This window comes from Gorilla gorilla, chromosome 20, assembly GCF_029281585.2.
Source record: "Gorilla gorilla gorilla isolate KB3781 chromosome 20, NHGRI_mGorGor1-v2.1_pri, whole genome shotgun sequence".
Taxonomy (NCBI): Eukaryota; Metazoa; Chordata; class Mammalia; order Primates; family Hominidae; genus Gorilla; species Gorilla gorilla.
The window spans coordinates 55,184,606-55,205,174 of NC_073244.2; the positions used below are offsets into that span (position 1 = coordinate 55,184,606).

A 20,569-nucleotide genomic window follows, 5' to 3' on the forward strand; every position below is an offset into this window, starting at 1 on the left:
CCTTCCTCTCTCTCTTTCTGTCTCTCTCTCTTCCTTTCCTTTCTTTCTTTCTTTTTTTCTTGAGATGGAGTTTTGCTCTTGTCGCCCAGGCTGGAGTGCAATGGCACAATCTCAGCTCACTGCAACCTCCGCCTCCCGGGTTCAAGCAATTCTCCTGTCTCAGCCTCCCGAGTAGCTGGGATAACTGGTGCCTGCCACCAAGCCCGGCTAATTTTTGTATTTTTTAGTAGAGACAGGGTTTCACCATGTTGGCCAGGCTGGTCCTGAACTCCTGACCTCAGGTAATCCACCTGCCTCAGCCTCCCAAAGTGCTGGGATTACAGGTGTGAGCCACCACGCCCGGCCCACCTTTCTCTCTTTCGTTCATTTTTTTGACAGGATCTCGCTCTGTTGCCCAGGCCGGAGTGCAGTAGCATGATCTCAGCTCACTGCAACCTCCACCTCCCAGGTTCAAGCAATTCTCCTGCCTCAGCCTCCCAAGTAGCTGAGATTACAGGTGCGTGCCACCACACTCGGCTAATTTTTCCTTTTTCTTTTTTTTTTTTTTTTGTGGAGACGGGTGTTTCACCATGTTGGCCAGCCTGGTCTTGAACTCCTGACCTCAAGCAATTCATCTGCCTCTGCCTCCCAAAGTGCTGGAAATACAGGTGTGAGCCAGTGCCCAGCCTGTTTCCAATTTTCTATGTCACAAACATTGCAGCTAAGAACATTCTTATACATGTGTCCCTGGGTATATGTGGCCAAGGTTCTTTGGCATTTCTGCATGGCGAGGAGTTGAGCTGTAGCATATGTTAATCTTCATCTGGACTAGATATTGCCGAATAGCTCTAAGTGGTTGATGTGCCAATTTACTCCCCCACGACAGACACGGTCTGCAACTCCACATCCTTACTAACCCGGGTATTGTCAGATTTTTAAATGCTTGCCAATCTGGTGGGTGTGAAATGGGCTCTCCTTGTTTGTTTGTTTTTAGTTTGCACGTCCCAGTTACTGGTGAGGAAGGTTTCTCAATCACTCGCGTTCCATGCTGCGCTGGAGGGGTGTGTGTGCTGGGGGAAAGCTCACCTTCCCACATGCGCACGATCGTGGTCCTGCAGAGGTCCTGTCCCAGGGCGCACTCTTCCACACGGCAATCCCCGTTGGTCTTACACTGCATGCACCGCAGGCCCCAAGAGGCTGGGGGAAGGAGGGAGAGGAGAGGAGAGGTTAACTACGCTTAGCTCCAAGACCCCCGCTCACCCCTGCATGTCCCAATACCAACACCAAGTCTCCAGGCCCCGTCCATTCAGATTCGTGTTCCATGTTCTGCTGGGTTCCGGCCGGCGGTACTTCCAGTCTGTCCGTTGTCCACGTTCTGCCTCCACCCCACTAACTGAACGTTCTATCCCTGCCCACAAGTCCTTTCCCAAAGTCCTGCCTTGGCCCGTTTTTCCTTTCATTCTGTTCTCGTGAGGCGTATATCCTGACAGTCGTATCCCCGCCCTCTCTATCAGTACGTTCTATTCCTGCTCCTATTAGGTCCTTCTCACCGCACCGGCCCTCGGTCGATTACGCCTCTCCAGTTCTGCTGGGGACGTTCTAGCCTCGCCCCACCCGCGTCGATCTTTATGTTATACCGTCACTCCCAGTGCCCTAATGGAACTATCCCTCCACTCACTCCCCCTGGTTCTACCCGGCTCCAGAGCCTCTCCCGGCCCACTAATTTATTCCCAAATTCTAGCCCCGGCCCCATCAGCCCTCCGGAGTTTCCATTGTTAGATACTCTAGTTTCCCGCGAAGTTCTGTCTCCGCCCTCCAGCTCTCCAGCTAGGTTTTGGCCCCGCCCCAGACTCATCGTCAAGGTTCTAGCCCCGCCCTCTAGCTCTTCCTGACCTTATCTTCCCGCCCCCTAGCTCCTCCCCGATGCCATAACCCCGCCCCTAGCTCCTCCTCGAGGCTTTAGTCCCGCCCTCTAGCTCCTCCTTGAGGTTCTAACTTCGCCCTTTAGCTCTCCCCGCCCCTAGTTTTTCCCTGAGGTCATAACTCCGCCCCAGTCCCTCCTTGAGGTTTCAGCCCCACCCTGTAGCTCCTCCCCGAGGCCGTAACCCCCGCCCCTTGGCCCCTTGAGGTCCTAGTCCAGCCCCGTAGCTCCTCCCCAAGCTTATAACCCCGCCCCCAGCTCCTTCCCAAGCTTATAACCCCACCCCTAGCCCCCTCCTTGAGGTTCCAGCCCCGCCCTCTAGCTCCTCCCCGAGGTTATAATCCTGCACCTCAAGAGTCTAGTCCCACCTTCTAGCTCCTCCCGAGGTTATAACTCCGCCCTCTGGTTACGCCTCGAGGTTATAACCCCGCCCTCTGGCTCCGCCTCGAGGTTCTAGCCCCGCTCCTAGCTCTTCCTCGGTCTATAACCTCTCCCGTAGCTCTTCCTTGTGGTTCCAGCCCCGCCCTCTGGCTCCTCCCCGACACTCTCTCCCCGCCCCAGGCTCCGCCCCGAGATTGTAGCCCAGTTCCTAGGCCCGGTCCCCGACCTCCGGGTCTTCCCGGACATCCCTTTCCAGCTGCGCGTTCGGAGTATCCCGGAGCTGTTACTCATTCCCGGCCTCCCGCGGTCTCGAGCGCTTTCCGGGTTATTCATCGCGGCCCCAACACCCTGTGGCCACCCGCCCTGACTCAGTTCCTTCTCTAATTTCTCGACCCAGAGCCCCCCACATTTTCCGGGGAAGTAAGTGAGAGTCGCCTCAGTGAGAGGGAAAGGTCCTGAGGGACAGTCCCGGGTCTCCAGCACTGGCTCTGCGCCGCTCAGTCAGCCTCCCTTTGGGCCTTTTGTAAAAGGGGGTCCTGTCCCCCCGTTTCTCAGAGGGGGAGACCCAGCAGCGTGGAGAGCGCTGAGGGGCGCTGCAGGGTCAGATCCTGCGTATTCAAGCACTGGCTGTGTGATTTTAGGCCAGTTATCTAACCTCTCTGTGCCCTAGTTTCCTCTGCGAAACGAAATTAATAAAGTCCCATCGCCTAGTTTGAAATTGCAAGGAAGAGGCTTCGAAGAACTCCATTAAAAAAAGAACACTTGGGCCGGGCGCGGTGGCTCACGCCTGTAATCCCAGCAGTTTGGGAGGCCGAGGCAGGTGGATCATCTGAGGTCAGGAGATTGAGACCATCCTGGCTAACAGAGTGAAACCCGGTCTCCACTAAAAATACAGAAATTAGCCGGGCGCGATGGCAGGCGCCTGTAATCCCAGCTACCCAGGAGGCTGAGGCAGGAGAATCGCTTGAACCTGGGCGGCAGAGGTTGCAGTGAGCCGAGATCGCGCCACTGCACTCCAGCCTGGGCGACAGAGTGAGACTCCGTCAAAAAAAAAAAAAAAAAAAAAAAAAAAAAGCACTCACTAAATTATGTAAAGCTAAATGCCTTTGCTCCACTAATATTTCCTTAGCTACTGAGTGCCAGGTACTGCGCCGCGTGGCGTTGCACAAAGCACGAGAATTACTATTATTTGATTAGGGAGGATGCTGAGGACTGAACCCCATTCCTCCAACTCATCCTCTGACAACCCCCAACCCCCTCAATTAGACCCTGTTCCAGGCGCAGGCGTTCGGGACCCAGCCCCTACCTGGGACGCAGGTGTGGAGCAGCAGCAGCAGCAGCAGCAGCGGCGGGTGACCCATGTCGCGGGGGCAGCTCCTGTGCGCGGGGTCCCTGCACGTCTTCTCTCCTTCTGGCCTCAGGAAGGAGGCAGTTTTGTGGCCCCAGGGACTCCTCCCAGACGTTTTGCGAAAGAGCGAGTCAGCCCCAGATGCGTGGGCGCCTCCCCCTCCTCCCGTACGAACCTCCTCCGCCACAAACTTCCCTTCCCGGGGCGCGGCCGGCTGGTGGTGAAGGGGCTGGCTCGGCCCTGACTCATGGAGTTGTGATCACAGCTCTGTCCCCAGACTGCCTGGGTGCAAATCCCAGTTCTCTCTCTTCCTAACGTGGGACCCGGGGCAATCGCTCTCCACTGCTGTAAAATGAGGATAAAAACTTTGACGGTAAATATGAATGTGGCTGATTATTAGCTAACAGGATTTTTGTTAGTTTTGTCAGGAGGGATACTGGTATTTTGGAAAATGTCCTTATCTAGAGATGCATCCTGAAATATGCATCTCTTAAACACTTAAAACACTTAACCCTTGCTTTGCTTCCTGCTGTGCCCCCAGCTCCTGGACCAGTGCCCAGCACGAAGTAGGTCCTTGGTAAATGTTAAAGGAATGTGTTGAGCCCTCCATTTTGGCCAGCAGCTATTCCAGGCATTGCACCTACATTAAAATACTTAACGGTGAAACCCCGTCTCTACCAAAAATACAAAAATTAGCCGGGCGTAGTGGCGTGTGCTGTAATCCTAGTTACTTAGGAGGCTGAGGCAGGAGAATCGCTTGAACCCGGGAGGCGGAGGTTGGGTTGCAGTGAGCCGAGATCGTGCCACTGCACTCCAGCCTGGCAACAGAACAAGACTCCGTCTCACAAAAAAAAAAAAAAAAAAAGACACTTCAGCCAAAAAAAGTAGATATCACTGTTACGACAATGGCTGTATGCTTAGGTGGGATTCTGGTTTTTGTTTGTTTGTTTTTGCAGATGCTTACTATTTAGTGGTGAATGTTATTGATATCTGCATTTTTTGTTGTTGTTGTTTTGGGGATTTTTGTTTTGTTTTTTCTTTTTCTTTTGTTTTCATTTTGATGTCTGTATTTATTTTATAATATTTTAGAAGAGGTCAGATGAGGTGGCTCATGCCTGTAACACCAATGCTTTGAGAAGCCAAGGCAGGAGGATCACTTGGGGCCAGGAGTTCAAGATCAGCTTGGGAAACATAAAGAGACCTCATCTTTCCAAAAGAAATTAAAAATAAAATAAAATTAGCTGGGTGCAGTGGCCCGTACTGTACTTGTAGTCCTAGGTAGTTGGGAGGCTAAGGTGGGAGGACCGCTTGAACCTGGGAACTGGAAGCTGCAGTGAGCTATGATTGCACCACTGCACTCCAACCTGGGCAACAAAGCGAGACCCTGTCTCAAAAAAATAATAAATAAATAAATACTTGAGTAGAAAATAAAGGCAAAATAGCCAAATGATTGTATCAATTATATAAAGGTAATCGGTATATAAGGGCATATTATGCCATTCTGTCTTCTTTTCTGTGGGTTTGAAAAGGCTTATAATAAGTTTTTTCTTTCTTTTTATTATTTATTTATTTATTTATTGAGACGAAGTCTCACTCTGTCACCCAGGCTGGAGTGCAGTGGTGCAATCTCGGCTCACTGCAATCTCCACCTCCTGGGTTCATGCAATTCTCCTGCCTCAGCCTCCTGAGTAGCTGGGATTACAGACGCACGCCAGCACACCCGGCTAATTTTTGTATTTTTAGTAGAGATGGGGTTTCACCATGTTGGTCAGGGTGGTCTCGAACTCCTGACCTCAGGTGATCCACCTGCCTTGTCCTTCCAAAGTGCTGGGATTACAGGCATGAGCCACTGCACCTGGCCAAGTGTTTTTTTTTTTTTTTTAAGTAAAATAAAATACTAAAGATAAAATTGTCTCCCCGTCTTAGGATGCATCTAACTAAACAGAACAATTTAATGTAGGTGCAATGCCTGGAATAGCTGCTGGCCGAAATGGAGGGCTCAACACATTCCTTTAACATCTACCAAGGACCTACTTTGTGCTGGGCACTGGTCCAGGAGCTGGGGGCACAGCAGGAAGCAAAGCAAAGTTCCCACCTTTTGTGGTGTTGACAGTGGGGAGCAGATATGTGTTATCTAATCTTTCACTGTCTGAGAGGGATAAGCAAACTGGAGAAAACAAAGCAGGCTGAAGGAAGTATCTGGGTGCAAGTGAGGTGTGAGCTGTTTTAGGTGGGTGATCCAGGAGGGGTTCCCTAAGCAAGCGGCATTCAAGCAGAGGCTGAATGCAGTGAGGGAAGAAGTAGGGCAGATTGGCAGGGAACCTTTCCAAGGAGCAGGAACAACCAGTGCAAAGGCCTTGAGGTGGAAGCCTGATGAGATTCTAGGAACAGAAGAGATGTCAGTGTGGCTGGAACAGAGTAGGAGAGGAAGAGAGTCGTAGGGGATGAGTAAGTGGTAGCTACTTCTACTGCTGTAATAATGATTATACTATGTGATTTGTTGTCGTTGTTGTTGTTGTTTTTGAGACAGAGTCTCACTTTGTCTCCCAGGCTGGATGCAATGGCGTGGTCTCGGCTCACTGCAACTTCCACCTCCCGGCTTCAAGGGATTCTCATGCATCAGCTTCCTGAGTAGTTGGGATTACAGGCATGCCTGGCTATTTTTTTTTTTTCTCTTTTTGAGTCGGAGTTTCTTTCTTGTTACCCAGGCTGGAGTGCAATGGCACGGTCTCGGCTCACTGCAACTTCTGCCTCCCAGGTTCAAGAGGTTCTCCTGCCTCAGCCTCCTGAGTAGCTGAGATTACAGGCATTCTCCACCATGTCTGGCGAATTTTTTGCATTTTTAGTAGAGATGGGGTTTCACCATGCTGGCCAGACTGGTCTTGAACTCCTGACTTCAGGTGATCCACCCGCCTCAGCCTCCCAAAATGCTGGGATTACAGGCTTGAACTACTGCACCCAGCCCTAATTTTTGTATTCTTAGTAGAGATGGGGTTTCGCCATGTCAGCTAGGCTGGTCTCGAACTCCTGACTTCAGATGATCAACCTGCCTCAGCCTCCCAAAGTGCTGGGATTACAGGGGTGAGCACCCGGTCCTAATTTTTGTATTGTTAGTAGAGATGGGGTTTCACCATGTCTGCCAGGCTGGTCTCTAACTCCTGACTACAGGTGATCCACCCACCTTGGCCTCCCAAATTGCTGAAATTACAGACATGAGCTACCACTTCCAGCCTGTACTATGTGATTCTTACTAACTCATTGAAGCTGTAAGCTAATGATTTTAAGATAAGGTTAGAAAACAAAAAACAAAAAAACTCCCAATGGTGAGCACGGTGGTTCACGTCTGTAATCTCAGCACTTTGGGAGGCGAAGGCTGGAGGATTGCTTGAGCTCAGGGGTTCGAGACCACCCTGGGCAACATAGTAAGAACTTGTCTCTATAAAAAAATAAAATTACAGCCTGGACAACATAGCGAGACCTTGTCTCTATGAAAAATAGAAAAATTAGCCAGGTGCCGTGGTGCACACTTGTGGTCTCAGCTACTCAGAAGGTTGAGGTGGGAGGATCACTTGAGCCCCAGGGGTTTGAGGCTGCAGTGAGCCAAAATCGAGCTACTGAACTCGAGCCTGGGCAACAAAAGCGAGACTGAAAAAAAAAAAAAAAGAACTCCCAAAGAATTTCCTAAGAGGTAGTATAGCCCAGTGGTTAAGAGTGTGGGACCTGGTCTCGGATTGTGAAAATCTAAATTTCATCTACATATTGGCTGTGTCACCTCTAGCAGGTTACTTAATCTCTCTCTGTGCCCAAGCCCCTTAACTGGAAAGTAGAGATAGCAAGTATCACCCTCCCAGGGCTGGTGTACTGCGGAGGTAAAAGAATCCACCTAAAATGACTGAGCATGGTGGCTCACGTCTATAATACCAGTGCTTTGGGAGACCAAGGCAGGTGGATCACTTGAGGTCAGGAGTTCAAGACCAGCCTGGCAAAACCCTCTCTCTACTAAAAAATACAAAAAAATTAGCTAGATGTGGTGGCATGCACCTGTAGTCCCAGCTACTCAGGAGGCTGAGGCACGAGAGTTGCTTGAACCTGGGAGACAGAGATTGCAGTGAGCCGAGATCGCACCAGTCCACTCCGGCCTGTGCAACAGAGCTAGACTCCATCTAAAACAAACAAACAAAAAGAATGCTCCTAAGATGCTTGCCACAGTGCCTGGTACATAGTATGTGCTCAATAAAAGCGATAACTGCCAGTATTATCGTTGTTGCAACTCTGGACTTTCACCTCTTCCTGGAGTAGGAAGGGAGATGGAGGCCTGTCATTGAGTCTGACGTCAACAGTTATCACGCATCAGCTGCTGAGGTGGGCACTTCCCTGGCTGGGTCACCCTGGACCAACGACGTTCTTCTTTCTGAGCCTCAGTTTTCTCAACTGGAGAAGGGGATCCCTCTTGGGCTGGTGTGAAAACTAAACTAGATCGGACTGTACATGAGGTGGGGAAATAGACAGTTGGGGTGTTGGTCCAAGCAGGCTTGAGACCCAGCTCAGCCACTTGCTTCTGGGTGACCCTGGGCAGATGGCTTCACTCCATTGATCCCCGGCTTTCCCACCTACGAAATGGGTCTGGGGTGGGGGCGGGGGCGTCTCTCAGTGAAGAGAAAACTCAGGTTCGAGGGTCATGCGGAGCTGTGTGCTGTGCTGCTACCACTTCCTGGTGGGATGACCTCACTTCTCTAAGCCACGATTTCCCAATTTCCCTTTTTTTTTTTTTTTTTGACAGAGGCATGATCATAGCTCACTGCTGCCTTGAACTCCTGGGCTCAAGCGAAACTCCCACTTCAGCCTCCTGAGTAGTTGGGACCTAGGGGTGTGCACCACCATGCCTGGCTATTTTCTCATATTTCGTGGTTTTTGTAGAGATGGGGTCTTGGTCTGTTCCCCAGGCTGGTCTTGAACTGCTGGGTTCGAGTGATCCTCCCGCCTTGGCCTCCCAAAGTGGTGGGATCACAGGTGTGAGCCACTATGCTCAGTCAATTTCCTCTTTAACGAATGAGAGGTATTTCAGAGCCCACTCATCCCTGCCCAAGGCTGCCCTCGCCTCCTGAAATTTCTGTCTCTCCCTGTGTCTGTCTTTGTCTTTTTCTATCTCTCTGTTTTGTCATTTTCTTTGTCTCTGTCCCTCTTTCTCTCTCTCAATGCCTATCTCTCTCTCTCTCCAACTCTATCACTTTCTCTCTCTGTACCTTGATCTCTGTATCTGTTTGTCTCTCTCTTCATGTCTTTTTATCTCTGCTTCTCCCTTTTCTCTGTCTCTCCCCATGGCTCTCTTTCTCTTTCTGTGTCATTGTTTCTGTTTCTCTTTCTGATTCTTTCTCTCTGTCTCTCCCTCAAGTGACACACACACACCTGTAAGGTTCTGCTGACGTGTGAAGGGAAGGGAAATGCAGGGATCAGGACCTGGACACTCTCCAGAAACACGGCAGGGATGTCGGCTCCTTCCTCCTCGTGACTCACCTGGGCCTCACCCAGCTCTTGCCTGCCTGCGGGATCATGGGTGAGGCCCATGGGTTTCGGGGGCTTCCCCAGCCTGTGGCGAGGAGAATTTCAGGCAGAGACAGAGAGGGTGATAGAGGAGGAGGCAAAGAGAGGGAGAGACAGAGAGAGAGAGAGCTGGGGATAGAGATGGAGGTGGGGAAACGAGGGAGAGGGAGAGAGAAGAGACCCACAGACAGACTGGCTCAGGGGAAATCTGAGATGGGGGTGTGGGGGCAGTGAGAGAGACAGAAAACAGCAACCGAAGAACAAGGACAGGGAGAAAGAAAAGTGGGCAAGCAGGGAGAGAGAGAAGATAAGAGACTGACAGAGGAGTTAGAGAAAACAACACACAGTTGCCTTCAGAGAACACAAAATAGACACAGAGATACAGGGACACTGTGTGTGTGCGTGTGTGCATGTGTGCGCATGTGTGCATGTGTGTGCATGTGTGTGTGAATGTACATGCATGCTTGTGTGTGCGCACGTGTTTGTGTGCGTGTGTGTGAGTGTGTGTGCATATGTGCATGTGTGTGCATGTGTGAGTGTGTGTATGCATGCATGTGTGTGAGCGTGCCTGCATGCATGCGTGTGTGTGTGTGTGTGTGTGTGTGTGCGCGCACCTGTTTGGGGCTCCCTCATCCTCTTGCCACCTGCCATGATCAAGTGACTGCCCTCTGGCCTGGCCACTGGGAAGGTCCTTCTCTGGTTGGGGAGAGGGGGTGGGGGATGGGGGGGTGGCTGAGTTGATGGTAGGGAAAGGGCCATCGCTCATAACCTCCCCTTTCTGGGACGCCTAACAGGCCACACTGATGTGGCTTTCAGATCCTGGCCTGGCCACCTCTTAGATGCAGGGGACCTCTCCACTCAGGGCCTCCCTAGGGAGTGGAAGAGCTGGTAAACCCTCGAGTCCAATAACCCTCTTCCCCCGTTTTCCAGGCAGAGAAACTGAGGTCCAAAGGGAAGACTTTATTTTTTTGAGATAAGGTCTGGCTTTATCGTCCATGCTGGATCGCAGTGGTGAGATTTCAGCTCACTGCAACCTCCACCTCCTGGGCTCAAGCCATCCTCCCACCTCAGCTGCCCAAGCAGGTGGGATGACAGGTGTGCATTACCACGCCTGGCTAATTTTTGTATTTTTTGTAGAGACAACATTTCACCATGTTCTCCAGGCCGGTCTTGAATTCCTGAGCTCAAGCGATCTGCCCACCTCGACCTCCCAAAGTCCTGGGATTACAGGCATGAGCCACGGCGCCCGGCCTAAAACAGGAGACTTTAAATGAGTTTCTCCCCCTCTCAAGTTTATTGTGTTTGTGTTACAGTGGGTACTGTTTTGAGAGTATTATCTATATTATTGGTGAATCTGTAAATATCCTATTTCATACACACACACGGAAACTGAGGATTAGAGAGGTGTGGTGGGCTGAGAGATGGTCCCCCAAAATATCCAGGTCCTAAGCCCTGGAGCCTATGGGTGTTACCTTAAAGGAAAAAAGGGTCTTTGCAGATATGATTAAGTTAAGGAACTTAATCAGGAACATTTTCCTAATTATCCAGATGGGCCCTAAGTGTAATCAGAAGTGCCCCTAGAGGAAGGAGGGACAGGGACATTTGACTGTAGACAGAAGAAAAGTAAGTCATGGGAGAGAAGCAGAGGAAAACAGGGTGGGAGACAGAAGGTATTTGCTGCGGGCTTTGATGATGGAGAAATGGCCAAGAACCAAGAAATGTAAGAAATGCAGCTCCTGCTGGAAAATGACAAGGAAATCATTCACCCCGAACGTCTCTTGACCAGGGCACTGCTCTGCTGACACCTTGATTTTGATTACATGAGACACATTTTGTACTTCTGACCTCCAGTCTGTGAGAGAATAAATTTCTGTTGTTTTAAGCCACTAGATCTAAGCTAATTTGTTACAGCAAAATAGGACACCAATACAAGAGGTTAACTCACTTGCCTAAATTGAGCTGATATTTTTTGTTTTTTGAGACACGGTCTTGCTCTGTTGCCTAGGCTGGAGTGCAACGGCAGGATCATAGCTGATTGCGGCCTCCAGTTCCTGGCCTCAAGTGATCCTCCTGCCTCAGCCTCCTGAGTAACTGGAACTACAGGCCCATGTGACCAAGTCTGGCTGATTTTAGAGAGCTTTTTTGTTTGTTTGTTTTTTTGAGGTGGATTCTGGCTCTGTTGCCCAGGCTGGAGTACAGTGGTGCAATCTCAGCTCACTGCAACCTCCACATCCCAGGTTCAAGCAATTCTCCTGCCTCAGCCTCCTGAGTAGCTGGGATTACAGATGCCTGTCATCATGCTCCGCTAATTTTTGTATTTTAGTAGAGACGGGGTTTCACTATGTTGGCCAGGCTGGGCTTGAACTCCTGTCCTCAGTTGATCCACTCACCTTGGCCTCCCGAAGTGCTGGGATTACAGGCGTGAGCCATCATGTCTGGCTGCCTGGCTGATTTAATTTTTTTTTTTTAATAAAGACAGCGTGGGGGGAGGGGTGGGGGGGTCTCACTATGTTGCCCAGGCTGGTCTTGAACTCGTGGCCTCCATCAATCCTCCAGTGTTGGTCTCCCAAAGTGTTCAAATTAATAGGCTTGAACTACCACATCTGGCTTCTAAACTGACTTGTTAGGCCAGGTGTGGTGCCTCATGCTTGTAATCCCAGAACTTTGGGAGGCCGAGGCGGAAGGATCACTTGAGGTCAGGATTTCAAGATCAGCCTGGCCGACATGGTGAAACCCCGTCTCTACTTAAAAAAAAATATAAAAATTAGCCCGGTATGGTGGCAGGTGCCTGTAATCCCAGCTACTCAGGAGGCTGAGGCATGAGAATCACTTGAACCCGGGAGGTGGAGGTTGCAGTGAGCCGAGAACGCGCCACTGCACTCCAGCCTAGACAACAGGGCGAGACTCTGTCTCAAAAATAAATAAATAAATAAAATAAGATAAACTGACTTGCTAAGTGTAGTGTCAGGATTTGAACCCCTGCAGTCTGGCTCTGCTTCCTACACTTACACCCACCATGCTGAGGGGTGCTGCCCTGGAGTGGGGCAGGCAAAGACTAGGAGCTATTAATAGAAGTTTCATCCTGTTCTCTCCCAGCTCCCGCCTCTTTCCATCTCGTCCTTCAGCAGCCTTCTTTGCTATGCCTCTCTCTGGCTTCATGGTATTAGGGGTGACTTGGAGAGAAGCGGGGACCAGAGGAATAATATTCACTGAGTTTGTGTAAAGAAAAAAGCTTTCCTTGCCTCTAGCACCTTGCAGCTCTTTTATTCCACCGCCTAGATGCAACAGCAGAAATCATCTTTGCAATTCAAGGCCTAATATTCTGAATATATAAGGAGCTCCTGTTATGGGTTGAATTGCTTCCCCTCCACACCAAAAAAACATAGGTTGAAGTCCTAACCCCCAGTACTCAGAATGTGACCTTATTTGGAAATAGGGCTGTTGCAGATATAATTAGTTAAGTTGCAGTCATACTGAAGTAGGTTGGGCCCCAAATCACTATGACTGGTGTCCTTATAAGAACGTGGCCCTAGGCCGGGCACGGTGGCTCACGCCTATAATCCCAGCACTTTGGGAGGCTGAGGTGGGTGCATCACCTGAGGTCAGGAGTTTGAGACCAGCCTGGCCAATATGATGAAACCCCATCTCTACTAAAAATACAAAAATGAGCCAGGCGTGGTGGCGTGCGCCTGTAGTCCCAGCTACTTGCGAGGCTGAGGCAGGAGAATTGCCAGAACCCATGAGGCGGAGGCTGCAGTGAGCCGAGATTGTGCCACTGCACTCCAGCCTGGGCAATAGAGTGAGACTCTGTCTCAAAAAAAAAAAAAAAAAAGAAGGTGATCGTGTGATGACAGAGAGACACAGGAATAATGCCATGTAAAGGCAAAGGAAGAGACCAGAGCTAGGCAGCTGCAAGCCAAGGACCACTAAAGATTGCCAGAAAGCCACTGCTGCTGGGAAGAGGCAGGAAGGATTCCTTTATGGGTTTATGGCCCTGCTGACACCTTGATCTTGGACTTCTGGACTCTGGACTGTGAGACAATACATTTGTCCTTCTGACCCACCCAGTCTGTAGTACTTTGTTACAGCAGCCATAGGAGGCTAACAGAGCTTCTATGAATCAACCGGGTGGAGCACAGTGGCTCACGCCTGTAATCCCAGCACTTTGGGAGGCCAAGATGGGTGGATTGCCTGAGCTCAGGAGTTCGAGACCAGCCTGGGCAACACCATGAAACCCCGTCTCCACTAAAATACAAAAAATTAGCTGGGCGTGGTGGAGTGCACCTGTAGTCCCAGCTACTTGGGAGGCTGAAGCAAGAGAATTGCTTGAACCTGGGAGGCGGAGGTTGCAGTGAGCCGAGATTGCACCACTGCACTCCAGCCTGGGGGACAGAGTGAGACTCGTCTCAAAAATAATAATAATAATATAATAATAATAATAATAATTAATAGAGGACAGGAAAAGAAGCACAAATGACCCCTATAAAAATGACACTAACCAGTCACAGTGGCTCACGCCTGTAATCCCAGCACTTTGGGAGGCTGAGGCACGAGGATCGCTTGAGCCCAGGAGTTCCAGACCAGCCTAGGCAACAAAGGGAGACCTTGTCTCTATAAAATAAAAAAAGGTTAGCCAGGCATGGTAGGACATGCCCATCTTCCCAGCTACTCAGGAGGTTAAGGAAGGAGGATCTCTTGAGCCCAAGAGTTCAAGACTGCAATGCGCTATGGTTGTGCCACTGCACTCCAGCATGGGTGACAGAGTGAGACTATGCTCTAAAAAAAATTAGTCAATAAGAGAGACCCCGGAGATCTGTTTTGTCCCTTCTAACAGATGAGGATGCAGCAAGAAAATGCCTTCCATGAACCAGAGAGCGGGATCTTGCCAGACACTAAATCTACTGGTGCCTTGACCTAGGACTTCCCAGCCTCCAGCACTGTGAGAAATAAATGTCTATTGTTTATAGGTATTCAGTTTGACAGATGGTCTTATTTATATGTATAGACTCTCAACCGTGATGTTTGGGGTGCTGGGAGCCTCTCTCCTCAAGATTTCTCACCCTGCAAGAGGTAAGCCTGGGCTCCTTCATCCAGTGTCAAAGGGTTTTTGGCAGCAAGAAAGTGAGAACAGCAGTGACAAGTTCTTTTTGTTTAAATTTTTTAAACTAATTATTAATTTTATTTATTTATTTATTTATTTATTTATTTATTTATTTTGAGATAGGATCTCTCTCTGTCACCCAGGCTAGAGTGTAGAGGTGAGATGTCGGCTCACTGCAACCTCCATCCCCTGGGCTCAAGCAATTCTCCCACCTCAGCCTCCCGAATAGCTGCGAATACAGGTGCACACCACCATGCCTGGCTATTTTTTTGTATTTTCAGTAGAGACAGGGTCTTGCTATGTTGCCCAGACTGATCTTGACCTCCTGAGCTCAAGCAATTCACCCGCCTTGGCCTCCCAAAGTGCTGGGATTACAGGGGTGAGCCACTGCACCCGGCCTAATTATTAATTATTATTACTATTATCATTATTATTTTGAGACACAGTCTTGCTCACACTCCACCAGGCTGGAGTGCAGTGGTGTGATCTCGGCTCACTGCAACCTCCACTTCCTGGGTTCAAGCGATTCTCCTGCCTCAGCCTCCTGAGTAGCTGTGATTATAGGCACCCGCCATCATGACCAGATAATTTTTGTATTTGTAGTAGAGGTGAGGTTTCACCATGTTGACCAGGCTGGTCTCGAACTCCTGGCCTTAAATAATCCACTCACCTCGGCCTCCCAAAATGTTGGGATTATAGGCGTGAGCCACTGCACCCGGCCTAATTATTCTTTTTTGGAGACGGGGTCTCATTGTGTTGCCTACGCTGGTCTTGATCTCCTGGGCTCAAGTGATCCTCCTACCATGCAGCCTCCCAAAGCACTGGGATTACAGAGGTGAGCCATCGTGCCCTGACAAAGCTGCAAGTTCTTGAGGCCAGGAGCTCAAGGCCCAGGCTCAGAACTCATGGGACATCAATATGTCTCATTCTATCGGCCAAACCAAGTTACAAGACCAGCTCAGATTTGAAAGGAGGAGGATCGACGCTATCTCTTGATGGAAGGAGCTGCACAGAACTCGTGGCCACTTGTATTCGACCACACACCTTTTCACCTCTCAGGCTGGCAAAAATAAAACAGTTTGATAATGCATGGAGTTGATGAGGCTGTGGGAAAACAGATACTCCCCATTGTTTCTCCTGGGGGTGTAAACTGGTACAGCCCTGCAAGAGGTAATTTTGCAATTGCTCTCAAAATCACAAGTGTGGCAAAACCTTCGTCATTTTGCAAAACCACTCACCACGTCCAGGAACTTGGTGCATGCGTGAAATGATATGGTCACAGGGCTCTTCATTGTAGCATAGTTTGTAACGTCAGATGGGAAAATACTAATGCTACAAGAGGTGCGCTTATCCAGCGGAAAAAGAAAGAAGAAACTCTTCATGCAATTCAGGTTACATTATTGCCAAGTTCAAAAATCTAGGGGCAGAACAGTGCAGGGAATACCCCACTGTGCATTAAAGGAGAGAGGCCTGCCCTGGCCAATATGACAAAACCCTGTCTCTACTGAAAATACAAGAATTAGCCAGGCATGGTGGCGGGCTCCTGTAATCCCTGCTACTCGGGAGGCTGAGGCAGGAGAAACACTTGAACCTGGGAGGTGGAGGTTGCAGTGAGCTGAGATCGCGCCACTGCACTCCAGCCTGGGCAACAGAGCGAGAGTCTGTCTCAAAATAATAATAATAATAATAATAATAATAATAATAATAATAATAATGAAAAGAAAAAGAAAAGAAAAGAAAAAGGAGAAGGGCATGTGTCTATATTTGCTTGTAGAGTATATGCATTAAATAACTTGTCTGGGCTGGATGTGCTGGCTCATGCCTGTAATCCTAACACTTTGGGAGGCCAAGGTAGGAGGATTGCTTGAGCCCATGAGTTTGAGACCAGCTTAGGCAACACAGGAAGACTCTGTCCCAACAACAACAACAAAAAAATAGCTGGGTGTAGTGCTGCGTGCTTGTAGTCCCAGCTACTCAGGAGGCTGAGGTGGGAGGATTGCTTAAGCATGGGAAGTTGAGGCTGCAGTGAACCGAGATTGTGCCACTGCACTCCAGCCTGGGTGACAGAGCTAAACTCTGTCTCAAAATAAAAAGTAAAATACAAAACAACTTGTCTGATGCCCCCCTGCCACCACATTTCAAGTGAAGTACAGGGAAATGTCCCTTCCCTGCGTGCCTGCTCTTCATTCTTCAGTCCACAAGCCTCGTGTTTGTGCAGCTCCTGGCCTGTCACCCAGCCCGAGTTATCGGTGATGATAACATCTAGAGAGACTGGCTTCCTCTAGTCATGAAGTGCCAGGCGCTGCTCCCTCCTCCCCAAACTCCAGACTTGGCTGAGGGACTCTCTGTCCCATCATCTCACCTCTCCTGCACCAAAGGGTTCTTGGTTTACCTGGGAAGGATGTGAGCCAAGTCCCCAGACTTCTCCCTGCCCTAGCACCCCATTAAGAAAAGCCATCTCCCATCCCCAGGCTGCTATCTTTCCTCCTTAGGGTTGGCACCTTCCAGAGTCACCTCCTTGATTGTACACACTGATTGAGGGGCCCCACCTGGGATTCTGGGAAGCCTGGCAGGCCTGTGGGTGACCTTGAACTCGTCCTTTCTCTCGCTTGAGATCTCCCCTCTGAGCCAAGAGGGGAGGTCAACCTCAACTTGTCCCCTTAGCAGCCTTATTTATGATGATGATGATGATGATGATGACGACAATGACACAGCAGCTACTGCCCACTGTTCTGAGTGCTCTACATAAATCAACTCAATCCTCACAGCAGCCCCTCGATGGAGGTCCTCCTAGTTGCCCTGTTTTACAAATGAGGAAACTGAGGCCCAGTAGGTAAAATGCCTTGCCCAAGGCCACTTAACTTGGAAGTGGCAGAACTGGAATTTGAACTCGGGTTGTCTGGTTCTAAAGCGTTCATCACCCCTCTGGACGGGTGTGTGGTTTTCTTAAAGCTCACTACTACAAAAACCTCCAATCCTAACAGAGCCACCATTAGCATTAGTAAAGAGGCAGGCTGGGTGCCATGGCTCAAGCCTGTAATCCCAGCACTTTGGGAGGTCGAGGCGGGTGGATCACTTGAGGTCAGGAGTTCGAGACTGCCACCAACATGGTGAAACCCTGTCTCTACTAAAAAAATACAAAAAATTAGCTGGGCATGGTGGCGGGCACCTGTAGTCCTAGCTACTTGGGAGGCTGAGGCAGGAGAATCACTTGAACCTGGGAGGTGGAGGTTGCAGTGAACTGAGATCCTGCCACTGCACTCCACCGTGGGCATCAGAGTGAGAATCCATCTCAAAAAAAAAAAGGAGGGCACTTACAGCAATCCAGGCCCTGGGCTACACCCATTTAGCAGATAAACACACTGAGGCCTGAAATAGGGGAAGGGACATCCCCAGAGTTACACCTCATAGGAGGAGCAGGTGGGGTGTCAAAGCCCATGAAGGGTGGACTTGCCAGGCACCAGGCTGGAAGGCCCCTCATGGGGTGGTTGAAATTGATCTTATTCCCACTGAACAAGTGTGAAAATCAAGGTGGCCCAGGGAGGAGCAGGAGGAGAATGACACGGGTCTCATCCAGAGAGGGCAGATCAATTTCCCTCTTGGTGCAGCCCTGTGCTCAAGCCAGAGACATTTGGGTTCAAATCCTGGTTGTGCTGATTTTCTTATTATGTGCCCCTGGACAAGGCCTTGACTGCTGTGAGCCCTGGTTCCCTTTTTTGTAAAAGAGGGAACCCCAGGGCTGATTTCAGTTGTACTGGTTGTTAAAATATTGAGGTATGTCCAGATTTGGTTGATAAAATTCCCCTGCCTGGAGGCCTTGAGTGCCCTGATGGCATCTCTGGGTCCTCCCAGACATCTTCGTATTCTAGAAAGATGAGGGAAAGACCGGGTCCCTGGAGGCCAACAGGCTGCTACTCTAGCAAGTGGGCAGGATTGTTACTACCAATACCCTGGCCTGTATTGACAGGTGGTCAAATATTTTGAGTATCCTCCATGGGTGGGGTTAATGATAATGGCTGGTAGGATTACTGTAAGGATTTAGTGAGCTAATGTCTGTAATGAGTGATGAGGCAACCCATTATTATTTTATATTATTATTATTATTTCTTTTTTAGAGGAGAGTCTCACTGTCACCAAAGCTGGAGTGCAGTGGCGACATCACAGCTCACTGCAACCTTGAATTCCTGGGCTCAGGCGATTCTCCCACCTCAGCCTCCCTAGTAGCTGGGACTGTAGGTGTGCACCACCACGCCTGGCTAATTTTTATTTTTATTTTTATTTTTTATTTTGAGACAGAGTCCCACTCTGTCGCCCAGGCTGGAGTGCAGTGGTGCAATCTTGGCTCACTGCAACCTCTGCCTCCCAGGTTAAAGAGATCCTTGTGCCTCAGCCTCCCAAGTAGCTGGGATTATAGGCATGTGCCACCACACCAGGCTAACTTTTTTTTTTTTTTTGAGACGGAGTCTTGCTCTGTCACTGGGCTGGAGTGCAGTGGTGTGATCCCGGCTCACTGAAACCTCCGCCTCCCGGGTTCTAGCAATTCTATTCTCCTGCCTCAGCCTCCCGAGTAGCTGGGACTATAGGCATGCACCACCACGCCCAGCGAATTTTTTGTATTTTTAGTAGAGACAGGGTTTCACCGTATTGGCCAGGATGGTCTTGATCTCTTGACCTTGTGATCTGCCTGCCTCGGCTTCCCAATGTGCTGGGATTACAGTCGTGAGCCACCGCGCCAGGCCCTAATTGGCTTTTGCCATCCAGTGTTGGGCCTGGCCTTCTCCCGCAAGTGTGCAAAACAAGTTGGTAAAGATCAGAGAAGCTGGATGGGTAAGCCTGAACTGTGAAGTTAGATTTATCGGCAAAATGATGGGGCTCTTCAGTAACCTCAGGAAATGCCTTGGATATAGCACAGAGTGCAGCTTTAGTTCCAGAGACATAAGAAATCTGAGGACCTCAGTGTCGTTAGACAGCCTGGTCTTAAGGGGATAAGTTTTTATAGGTTGAGGTTGTGAAGCAGAAAGGAAAGGGGTGTTAGTGGGGAAAGACATCAGAAAAGAAAGAAAGAGAAGGGTTAAGAACCAGTAGATAAGGCCTGAGAGAGAAAGATTTGGGGCTTCAAATGCCTTTTTTTTTTTTTTTTTGGAGACAGAGTCTCGCTCTGTTGCCCAGGCTGGAGTGCAGTGGTGTGATGTCGGCTCACTGCAACCTCCGCCTCCCAGGTTCAAGTGATTCTCCTGCCTCAGCCTCCCGAGTAGCTGGGATTACAGGCGCATGCCACCATGCCTGGCTAATTTTTTTTTTTTTTTTTAGTAGAGACAGGGTCTCACCATGTTGGCCAGGCTGGTCTCGAACTCCTGGCCTCAAGTGATCTGCCCATCTTGGCCTCCCGAAGTGCTAAGATTCCAGGTATGAGCCACGGCGCCTGGCCCACCTGTGTAATTCTTAAATTTTTTTAAGACGCTGGGTCTCACTATGTTGTTCAGGCTGGTCTTTAACTCCTAGGCTCAAGCGATCCTCCCACCTTGGCCTCACAAAGTGCTGGGATTACAGGTACGAGCCCCTGCACCTGGCCACAACCTATTAATAGTAATAATAATAATAACAACATGTCCCCCTGTCCTTCTCTGGCCTCACTGAGTAGTCCCAGGCTTTCCCCACATGCCTCTCAGGACTTAGTTTCCCCATCTCGATGCTCTCTCAGTCCCCTCTCTTGCTGGGTGTCCCAGTGGCCAGGATGGTGGGTGGGGCCGCTATCTTCCCGGCCTATTTGCTCTCCCTCTTCCGGGGCTGCTACCCTGGCCAAGGCCCTTGAATAAAAGGCAAGGGCACCTGTGTCCTGCTTCCTTCTCTCCTGCCTGGATCATGCTCTGGCTCCTCTCTGCCCTGTTGCTCCTGGGAGCACTGGCTGCCCCAGCAGGTAAGCGCATCATGGTCCATCAGAAAGGGAGAGGGTCGGCTCAAGGTCACATGTGGTGTTGGGAGTCTGGCTTCAGAGTCTGGGCCCCAGGTCCTTCCAACTGGGCTCACTGTCTAGCAGGCAGAAGAACAGGGCGGCTGAGAACCTAGTTCTGGAACCAGGCTGCCTGGGTTCAAATCCTGACTCTGCCACTTCTTAGCTGTGTGACTCCAGACAAACCACATAACCTCTCTGTGCCTCATTTTTTCCATGTGTGAAGTGGTGACAATGCCCCTGCCTCAGACAGTTGTTGAGGCATTGGTTGAATCCACACGTTTGAGGAGCTCAGAACAGTGCCAGCCTGGCAGTGGCTCTGTTTGAGGGTGAGCTCTGCTGGATTAT

The 20,569-nt window shown here is 49.9% G+C and overlaps 1 protein-coding gene across 4 annotated transcripts in view; it reads right to left on the reverse strand.

Moving 5' to 3' along the window:
• The window catches only part of PLAUR (plasminogen activator, urokinase receptor), a 32,348-nt gene extending 21,326 nt beyond the window's left edge, over positions 1-11,022 (reverse strand). Inside the window, exons 1-3 of one of the 4 annotated variants that reach the window (XM_031004499.3) lie at positions 10,937-11,022; positions 3,588-3,974; positions 1,066-1,176 (exon numbers count right to left, since the gene is read on the reverse strand). In XM_031004499.3, coding sequence (XP_030860359.2) covers positions 1,066-1,176; positions 3,588-3,642 — 166 coding nt within the window. In that variant the 5' untranslated portion in view covers positions 3,643-3,974; positions 10,937-11,022. Of the gene's footprint in view, positions 1-1,065; positions 1,177-1,261; positions 1,821-3,587; positions 3,975-10,936 lie in introns of those variants that run through there. The other 3 variants (XM_031004501.3, XM_055369610.2, XM_031004497.3) reach the window with 3 other exon arrangements.
• Between the last annotated feature and the right edge of the window lie 9,547 nt (positions 11,023-20,569).